A 9,610-nucleotide genomic window follows, 5' to 3' on the forward strand; every position below is an offset into this window, starting at 1 on the left:
GTTGTCGACACTAACATTGTATGTGAGAGCTTATTAGTCACAACTAGTTGGATGCCCATGCGTTGCCACGGAACAATATAGATATGCTAGAGACATTAGTGATTTTTTTTTATGAACACATATGTCATGCATCCAGTTTAGTCCAAGCACCCACTCCTTCCTGCCAAATGAACATGTTCTTAACCGCCATGCCGTTAAAGGACACGTTAAGTGTCTTTGATACTACCATCTCAACCTAAATGCGTATCAGGACAAAAATGTGAAAACATAGTAAAAATTAAGATCTCCATTGTAGGTTGAAAAACTTCAAACAGAACCACAAATAAGTGCTGAAAAGGAAGCAACCATTAAGATCCATAATTTGATCATACAATTTACTTGATAAATGAAATCCATGTTATACTAATTTATAATGTTCTATGAGCGACAACAAATATGTATAAGAGACATGGCAACTCCATCTAGCTTGTACAGTATCCCGAGCTCGTCAACAGTGCATGCGAGACATCTCTTCCTCTCACATTAACTGCATCCCGTTCAAACTCCAATCCTCATGGTACAATCTTTCGATGCCGAGACACCATATTTGGTGCTCCAAGGTGGGGAAGATGTTGCTTTGGTCACCTTTGCCTCCTTTATCCCAGATGGTAGCCCACAACCAGGAGAATAAAAATTCACAAGAGGCCATATAATGGTTAGGCCGCATAATATCAGATTCATAATTCAATCATATTTTCATTCCTCTCGTTGCATAGAGAGGAAAATAAGATGTGTGAGTATCACTTGAGAATACATCTTAGAAACAAAAGCATCAACATATACAATAGATAACTTGTAAAACGGTCAACTTTGGGTCACAACAAAACACCAAATATAGAAATGAGGAAAGAGAATCATGGCCAAATCCTACAAACACGATAAGAAAATATTTGAATGAAGAAGGACCTTTTACTTTGTCAAATGGTAATGTTTATTAAGGCCACAATTAAGGTTTTTAGATAGGCAGCCGCATAATATAAAGATCAAGTGATTGCCATTTCCAACAACACGAACAGAGAATAAGTGAAACTTTCATGGAAATATTGTACTTCTGCTTAAATTCTCTGCAACATTACCAAGCTTCAACATGTTTGTCTTGATTTATAAAACATTTCCTCCCTTCCTTCTTGGTCATGCCATTCATGAACAATAAAAACACAGAAGCACCTCCCAGCACATTAGAATGTGAATCCTCGATTTCAGAAAGGACAAACAAGAAATAGCTGGTATAAGAGTTTGTCTTTTTAATCCAATGACAAAGGAGAAGTCCTGCATTAGAGCACAGTTTGTTCAGGACGAACAATAAGTAACATAAATCTAGAGTTGTTGCATTGAAATAGAACAATATCAGAAAAAACATGTCATGTGTCGAGAGCTATTTCTGTGTTTATATGAAAGATTTAGCATCGATTGACATCTATTCCCTCTGCACATGTGTATGAATAAATAACATTTTAATTAGACCAAATAAATGTACAAAAACATGTTAGAAGCTCCATTTTTTGTATTGCTCTAATCCTGGTGGTACAAAGAATAGATTGACATTGAGAACATTAAAATAGATATACCTGAACAAAACTGTAGCAAATGCATATCCACCATATAACAAAAATTGAAGTGCTTAGACCAGGCATACAGATGTGGGAGCTGAGCGATGGTCTAGACGCAACAATGCCAAAGGGTGTGGAGCAACTTGGACGACAACCTAGTCCCGCTCCTCCCACACCTGCAAGCATTCATACTCAGATGCTAATAATAAAGGAAAAATTACAAGTAAATACCATGAGGCGAACAATTCATCAAGCACAAACACATATTGGGAGCTAGAAGCACACCAAATTTTGCAAACACGCCCACGGATATATAGCCACATATTCCAAATCAGTGAAAACCACAATAACTTGTAGTAAATCAATATGGTGAAGCGGCCGGAAAAGGTCAACACAGGTTTTTAAACTGCAGAATCAACTTTCAAAATTCAGAGTAACCATGGGATCAGGAACAAAAACCACATCAGATTTCGTTGCTTATGGGTGACGAATTGATGATACATTCTAGTTCACCCGTGCCATGGTAGGGCGACGCTGACAGAGACGAGGGTTGAATGGGACGGCGTACAGACAAACCTGAAAAATTATTTACAAACAAGATTGTAAGATAATGTAGATGCCCAAATCAAACTGAAACTACCCTTAGGAATATTTTGTCGATCAAAGTAGATGTAATGCACAAGATTGTCAGTTGCAATGTTGTTCTGTTCTCTGAGCTAATTGCTATCAACCATTGATCGATGAATCAATCATCTTTGGATGCTCCAGAGCTGCTACAAGTCAGACAACCGGAAGTTCAGGAAACATGTATTTTGGCGCCTTCCTGATGCGACAGATATATTCTACACTGTTGAGGTCTACACTTTTCTATACAGGGTACACATACCTGTTCTTCTCCCAAAAAATAGCAGCCATTTGGAATAGTTCAAGCACAGAAGTAGTCTTCTTGGTGGGACCATGTGCCTGTTATTATTCATGAAAAAAATTTATTAGGAGGGAACATACAACAGATGAAAACATAGAAAGAGATCTAGTGGCAGATGCTTGTATACATCATATCCAATGCTTTTACGTAAGACAGATCCCTTACATTAATTGATCAATGGCGATCATCATAATTCACACTAATTAATGGTCAAAATAAAAATCTCACTTGCACTACTGAAAAACATGCCAGTGAAATACATAGTTGATAACTTGTTACTCGTACATCTCTTCCTTGCTTCATCTGCTTTGCTCAGCTAAGTATATAAGACCACAATTAGCAAGACTACACTGTGGACGACCTTTCTTCTTCTGCTTCGACCACTCGTGCGCACAACTCATCACTTGAGCGCGTCATCCATTTCGGGGGCGAGCCATTGAGACGACTTGAGCTTGAGCATGCCATGCTTCCTGTCTTGCTTTGAGTAGCTCCAAAGGCAGCTTGCTCACATCTAAGGGATCGATGTAGGGATCGTTGAACTGCACGGTGCCAACTATCCGCTCCACCTCTGGACTAAGTCATTATAGCTGATTCGCGACAAATTGCCTAAAAGTATTAGTATGTTCTAAGATTATCCACTTCACCAATGGTGACCGAACTACATCGTCACGTATCCAACCAACAGTATGTTCTAAGTTTATGACATATGTCTGATGCAAGGCTGTCTTCACTGCCAATTGCCTAAAAATGACAGGTACTCCACCAGTCTTAATTCTGAAGGTTCAAGATTGGTAAGTTCTTTAATAAAAGTTTGGGGCTCCTCCCATAAATCAAGTGCATACCCAAAGAGCAGAACCGTGATATAATAAAGCATGTATGTAGAAATAGTAACAAAAAGTAGCCATATAATTAAGCTCATGATGCTATACATCACTGTGGACTTCAACTGGTTCACCAGTCGCGGGACAAGGATGATCGATGTTCGCAGCAGTATCGTCGTCAGTACAATAGAAGCCCATCTGCAGGCTGAAGACCACCCAGGCACCCACGGGGAAAGAAGTAATTTACCTACAGGGTCATGCATGTGGTCGAAACAGAATCTCCAAGGGGAGTCTGCTGCAGCGAAGCTTAACAATTGAGGAATGGAGGAGTCAACGACCTCGACGGACACGAGCTAGCGAGGTGGATCAACCAGTCGATGGTGGCTCTCATGCCCAACAATCTGAAATTCAAGAAACAATTAGGGCCCATGGAACTGAACAGTTGGTTGCCGGTGTACAGAGGTGGCGCGACGACAACCAACACGAGGGTGGCACGAGGGGCATCCTGAAGAGGAGAGTGCAGGGCCGGCGGCTATGGCCACCGCGACCACAAGGCTGGCGAGGAGGAGAGCGGCGGCGTCCACAGGACTTCGGCCACTGCGACCACGAGGCTGACGAGGAGGGGAGCGTCGGCGGCGGATTGAGATTTGGGCCAGCGAGGTGGTGGAGAAATTTTTCGGGAAAGGGGGGAGGGGAGAGGTTGAATCGGGGCCGAGGGCTGCGGGGGAGACGGGGGGACGTGTGGGAGGTGAGTTCGTGGGGAGTGGTTTTTTCTTTTTGAACGGAAACGAGGGAGCGGTGGGGTCGGCTCAGATTCTTTTATCGATCGTGGTTCTCTTGTTGATTGAACCGCTTGGTTCCCTTGTTTATTTGCCTTTGGTTTTCGGAGGGATTGTAGGATTGAAAAAAAAAAATCGGTGGGAGGAGCTAGCGATAGGAGGGGGTGGATGGAGATCGAACCATCACGCGTTCGATTCTCCTTTAATAATAGAGATTGCATTCGTTAGACGACATATTTTTAGTCGGAAGAGACAGGTAAGTCGCTTGCTGGCAGACGACGTGTTTTTAGTTGGACAGTCTCGTGTAGAGATGACGCGGTTGTGTTCGCCGGGTAGGGGCCTGAGACGGTCATAGACGTTTCGATGTGGAGACTACTTGTGTTGGTCAGAACGTATCGTGACAGTGTGTTTGGGGATTGTCGTTGGATGGTCGGACGATCGGTGGTGGATGGATGATCGACGTTTTTCGTGTCGACTAATAAGCTTGCACGTGTAACGCACGATAATACAATATAAAAAAAATCTCATCCATCTAGTTAGACTTATAAATAAAAAAGAAAAACATTCTACATAAATTTTCAGACGCAAGATTTAACCAAATAATTGCAGAGAAAATATTTTGATAAGGTGTCCGAACCTCTGTAGTTGCAAATTTAATGTACAGACAAACATTTTTTGTTGTAATAAGTGCTTGGTCATCAAAAAATCTAATACACTTTAGATCCTTGTTAATCATCTCAAGCATCAGACAAAGTTATATTCATGTGAAGCAAATTGATTATATAAGAATGTTTTGTTTCGTCGCACAAAAGTACAATATTCTATTCACGAAATCCTTAAATATGAGCATGCGAGCGCGCGCACACACACAAAAAAAATGAAGTATATCCATATTACATCACAAAAACAAGTATTTTTGTATTACATCTTAAAGAAAGTACACTCATATTCCATCGCAAACAAGCATATTATTTTTGAAAAGTTGACATGAGCAATGTCATATCTATTGGTAGGAGTAGATAGTTTTACAATCGGATCCATACATCCAAGCTCCCAAAACCGCAGCCCCGTCATTCTGAACAAATCTAAGAAATGCATGTTACCTCATTCTCACTAACTTTCTTATCATTCCCTAAAAAAACTAATTCTGATCTTGAATGTGGCGTCACTCATTCCCCTGTAACTTCTGAGGTCTCACGCATGTATAATAACCAGTGAAAAATCTCCTACTCCGCACGACATGTCAATTGTGTTCTCGGAAGAATGGCACCAGTCTGCAAACAAATGACTCCAAATATACTAAATATGCAGAATTTTCCTAATAAAACAATATTTCAGCCAAGTACAAAGGGAAGAAACAGTCCCTTTTTAACAAATGCTTGGCAGCTAAATTATTACGAAGAACAATGGAACTTCACATGTTTGTTCAGAATACAGACTCCATATGATACAGTTCAGAAAATGAGTTCCGCCAAAGAATGATAGTTCAGTTCAGAAACATGATTTTTTTTGTTATGTGTGTGTGTGTTGTGTAGTGTGGGTCCATTGAAAATTCAGTAGTAAATTAATTCTAAAATGAATCATCTAATGAAAAAAGCATCATAATTAACTATTTAACTGTCCCGCTTGTGTATTTCGTGACAAAGAATACCTATTTGCATGAATCTGGGATTCTTCAGAATTTCAAATCTAGTTATGACATGGTATGAGCAGCATATGGAGTTCTTAGAGATTGTATTTTCAGTAGAAATACTTATGAACAGACATCATAAATTCTAGTTTTGTACAAACCAACCAAAAATATTTCTCCAACTCCACAGTGGCTATAAATGGTGCTTCATTTAGTAACCTCGCCCAAGATAATTGAATAGTGATACTTCCAAGTAGCTTACAAGCAAAACATTGGATACCAATAATGAATCATATATGGATTCAGATACTCTAAAATAATATATGGAAGTAATTACACATGCTCCTTCAAGCTATCTTTTCTAGATATTGTTTAGCAAATTATTATTCAAAGCATTACAAAGAGTTCTATAAATGATTATAAAACACATGATATGCGACATTCATACAAGCTGACCATATACTTTAAGCATGTTCAAGGTAAATCTGTCTAGATATGAGTTACATTCATGAATATAAATTAAATCTACTACTTATGCTTATGCACAACACATCAGAAAGATGACAACCACACCTGGATCATGGAAACTTAGGAGCTTCATGGCTTACACAGAGACATGCCATTGCTTGCAGGGTCATTGTTCACGCACATCTGTGACGACCTAATTAAGAGATAAGAAGCCCTCCACCACCGGTGTGCCTCCGTGAGGCCATCGCCACGCACAGCTGCCAAAACGTCCTATATTTAGGAACCGGGGAAGTACTTGACCAAAAAAATTGACATGCTACAACATATCAGAACCTAACCACGGAAAAGAGGAACTTAGAAAAAAATATAAGAGGCAAACAGAAATCAAAGGCCCATCAGAAAATGTAAGAAAGCGGACGACACCGAGTGACTGAAGACTGTAAAAAGGGAGCGACACCGAGGCAAATTGAAATCAAAGGCTCATCAGCAATCATAATTACCGGCCTCCTGTGACACCTCGTCACCCGATCAAGACAACGCTTTCTTCACCTTCGCCTTCAACTTCTGTGGCCTCAACTACTCGATCTGAGCAAGGGAACCCACCAGCCTACGATATGTAGCATCCACAGATCGATCTAAGCAAAGATATATCATATATGAGGCAACCAAGTTGTCTACACTGGTTTCTTAAGATATTCCTAGAACCTATTAAAATCTGCATGGTCCTTTTGCAAGTTAATTTTGTAGGGATGGCATAAACAGTTTTATGCATAAAGGATGAGAAACATGGGACATACCTTATTTCTTACTAAAATATCCATAGAAATAGTAATGGCCAAATTTACATCCCAGAGACGTGTCCATTGCTAAAACTAAAAAATGTGGTACTTTGAAACATATGTAGCAAGTACAACTACAACTAAGACGAAATTTGCACACACCTGTGTGTGTATGCACAGTACTATTCATAACTGATTTGCAAACCAAAAATTGATAAATCGCTACTGGAAAGCACTATCCGAAATTATTACATCAATATACTGCAGGATGTACAAACCACTTATAAGCTGCATTAAACTGAGACTGGAGAAAATTTTGTAGTGGAAATGGCACTACACTATTCAGTTGACTCAAAAGAAAATCATAATGAGGATGTGTGCACCTAGAACATTGCTCATCAACCAATTGAGCAGACTCTATATGGCTTTTAGTGGAAATCCCACCTTTTTTCTTCAGAAAATACATACCCAAAGAACAGAAGAATTCAACAAGTTTGGCATATGAAGGCAACCATCTATTCATCCATAAATGTTTTCTTGGAACGGCCCGCCATCACGGCTGCATTTGCCAATACATGTCAGAGGTGCATGCTAATTGATAGTCAATCAAAGCAATTCCAGAGCAGAGCTTGAACTTACAGTAAGCAGAGGTCGATGATTATAGGCTGAGTTCAAAAGTTGTATTGTTCTCATAAAAAATAATACTATAACAGGCAGGTCCGTGAGGAAGAATGTCCAAAAAAACTGTTAAAAATGATTCTGAGCCTGAATAGTACATGAACATATGCCCAAAATGTAGTTCACCTCTTTGCAATGGTTACAGAAGAAATAAAGCTCAGTAGTTTTTCTTCTAGAACTCCAGTTCCTATGGATCAAGCAAGTAAATGAACACCACTCAACAAAGCATATGCGCTCGTGTTCATTGTCACTAAAAAGTAAAAAAAGGAAAAGTGAGATAGTACTTAGTGTGGCGGCAGGTGTCTAGAAAAGAGCAATCTCCTAGATTTGTATCAGTATGTAGAGCAATAATAAGGCGAAAGTGAACTTGCTCCAAATGAAAGAAAAAGTTGGACCTAATTATCATTAATAGCTAAAAAATATCTACTGAAACCAGTACTGTTTCAAGCATAGTATGAAGAAAATTTTACATAAAGACCTTAAATAGAAAAAAAATCCAAACTGGTACTGTATTATATTTGCATCTCTGAACTGAATAAACATTTAACAACTATATTATTTTTCAGTTCAAAGACATGTGTTAGATAATGTCCATCAGTAGCCAGAACAGGTCACTGAGAACACCTCAATTTTGCACCATCGAGAAGCGTACGGAGATCTTCTTGTCCAGGAAGCTCGTCCTCGTGCACCATCACTTCCTCACTTGACAGAACAAATTAATCCAGAAAGTTAGTGATCCTAAAAGATTAACACCACAATCTTTGAGGCAATAACACAAGCACCTGGTGCAGCGGAGAGTGGTGTGCGCGTGGGTCGCCTGCTCGTGGAGGTGTTGAAAAGCCAACGGGGAGCGCGCCGGTTCTGCGTGGTGGCAGCGGGGAGGTCCGGCGAGGGGAGCAGGTAGGGAGGCGATGAGGCCCGGCGATGTCGGCATCTGGGAGGCTGTTGGCGATGTAGGTCGGGAAGGGACGCGACGTGCGGGCAGCAATGGGGTGTCGGGCGGCTGTTGGAGGTGGATGGCGAGGCTCCGGCCGCCGTCCTTCGGGGACCTTTGGTCGGCCAGCGACGGATCTGCCGACCTGGTCTCCCGCATCCATGGAGGCCACCAAGCAGAGGAGGACGGCATCGATGGGCCACTCCCTAGACCTCTCGGCGCCCGGCGCCCTCAGGAGTAGGGGCGGCGACCGGAGCAGCCGTCGGCATGGGAGTGGCGGGGGCCAGCGCGGGAGGCAGGCCGGCGAGGGAGGGGAGGCGTGCGGCCGGCGCGGGAGGCGGGGGCGGCGAGGGACGCTTGCGGCCGGCGTGGGAGGAAGGAGGAGTGGAGAGGTCCTGCGGGCGTGGGCGTAGCGCGCAACGGTTTTTTTCCGAAAGGGTGCGTGGGTTAATGATCGTGGCTTAAGGCTAGCCATAACCGGAGTAACTTAGCAAGTAACATAGCGCATTTTGAGAAACTTTTGCTTATGTGGCATGTAGTTAATGAGAAGTGGTAACATAATATGTTATTGTAACATAGTGCTTTCTAAGATAAAATGAGTCTACAAGTTAATTAATGAGGTCCTCTATGACACTACTACTATGTTACTTTGTACTATGAAGGTAGTAACTTAGACTAGTGTCATATGCATGACACTATTATAAGGTACTCCCCATTATGACCAGCCTAAGCGTGGCTTGTTGCGTTAAACACGGAGATATTTTAGACCCTTGGATCTAGTAAATAGACGGTTCGTCTTATTTGAATCTGCTCCTTTCTTCTTTTTATAGGGGTACTGTTAAAAATGATTCTGAGCCTGAATAGTACATGAACATATGCCCAAAATGTAGTTCACCTCTTTGCAATGGTTACAGAAGAAATAAAGCTCAGTAGATTTTCTTCTAGAACTCCAGTTCCTATGGATCAAGCAAGTAATGAACACCACTCAACAAAACATATGCGCTCGT

General features: G+C 41.3%; 2 protein-coding genes across 29 annotated transcripts; both read right to left on the minus strand.

Moving 5' to 3' along the window:
* Positions 1–360: 360 nt before the first annotated feature.
* LOC125539395 (uncharacterized) lies at positions 361–4,098 on the minus strand. 16 transcript variants are annotated; one of them, XM_048702838.2, is made up of 6 exons: positions 3,814–4,097; positions 3,587–3,736; positions 2,476–2,552; positions 2,091–2,165; positions 1,608–1,765; positions 361–1,308 (listed from the first exon to the last, which is right to left on the minus strand). In XM_048702838.2, the coding sequence occupies exons 2-6, from the start codon at positions 3,592–3,594 to the stop codon at positions 1,180–1,182; spliced, it is 447 nt and encodes a 148-aa protein (XP_048558795.1). In that variant the 5' UTR covers positions 3,595–3,736; positions 3,814–4,097; the 3' UTR covers positions 361–1,179. The 16 variants fall into 16 exon arrangements, 1 of the variants encoding a protein (XP_048558795.1); XR_007296850.2 differs by having other exon boundaries at positions 1,608–2,359; positions 3,814–4,098; XR_015617259.1 differs by having other exon boundaries at positions 1,608–2,362; positions 3,814–4,098.
* Positions 4,099–4,987: 889 nt separating this feature from the next.
* On the minus strand, positions 4,988–9,030 carry LOC125539396 (uncharacterized). Of its 13 annotated transcripts, none has more exons than XR_015617266.1 (6): positions 8,294–9,030; positions 7,796–7,919; positions 7,631–7,695; positions 6,713–7,550; positions 6,318–6,469; positions 4,988–5,388 (listed from the first exon to the last, which is right to left on the minus strand). XR_015617266.1 is itself a non-coding variant. In XM_087544725.1 (6 exons), the coding sequence occupies exons 1-3, from the start codon at positions 8,793–8,795 to the stop codon at positions 7,511–7,513; spliced, it is 462 nt and encodes a 153-aa protein (XP_087400851.1). In that variant the 5' UTR covers positions 8,796–9,030; the 3' UTR covers positions 4,988–5,388; positions 6,318–6,469; positions 6,713–6,819; positions 7,460–7,510. The 13 variants fall into 13 exon arrangements, 4 of the variants coding, with proteins under 4 accessions (XP_087400851.1, XP_087400850.1, XP_087400847.1 ...); XR_015617267.1 differs by having other exon boundaries at positions 6,713–6,819; positions 7,460–7,550; positions 7,796–9,030; XM_087544725.1 differs by lacking the exons at positions 7,631–7,695; positions 7,796–7,919 and having other exon boundaries at positions 6,713–6,819; positions 7,460–7,550; positions 8,294–8,371; positions 8,452–9,030.
* Positions 9,031–9,610: the final 580 nt, after the last annotated feature.

The sequence above is a fragment of the Triticum urartu genome, chromosome 2A, assembly GCF_056163025.1.
Source record: "Triticum urartu cultivar PI428250 chromosome 2A, HENAU_Tu73, whole genome shotgun sequence".
Lineage (NCBI taxonomy): Eukaryota > Viridiplantae > Streptophyta > Magnoliopsida > Poales > Poaceae > Triticum > Triticum urartu.

Coding starts and splice junctions, on each gene's coding strand:
- LOC125539396 (XM_087544721.1), bottom strand. CDS start 8,795: ATGCCGTCCTCCTCTGCTTGGTGGCCTCCATGGATGCGGGAGACCAGG. Junction 8,372..8,451: donor ACCACTCTCCGCTGCACCAG/GTGCTTGTGTTA, acceptor TGTTCTGTCAAG/TGAGGAAGTGATGGTGCACG. Junction 7,857..8,293: donor CTCGATGGTGCAAAATTGAG/GTGTTCTCAGTG, acceptor CTTGATCCATAG/GAACTGGAGTTCTAGAAGAA.
- LOC125539395 (XM_048702838.2), bottom strand. Junction 2,166..2,475: donor ATTTTTTGGGAGAAGAACAG/GTATGTGTACCC, acceptor ATAATTTTTCAG/GTTTGTCTGTACGCCGTCCC. Junction 1,766..2,090: donor TGGCACGGGTGAACTAGAAT/GTATCATCAATT, acceptor GAATGCTTGCAG/GTGTGGGAGGAGCGGGACTA.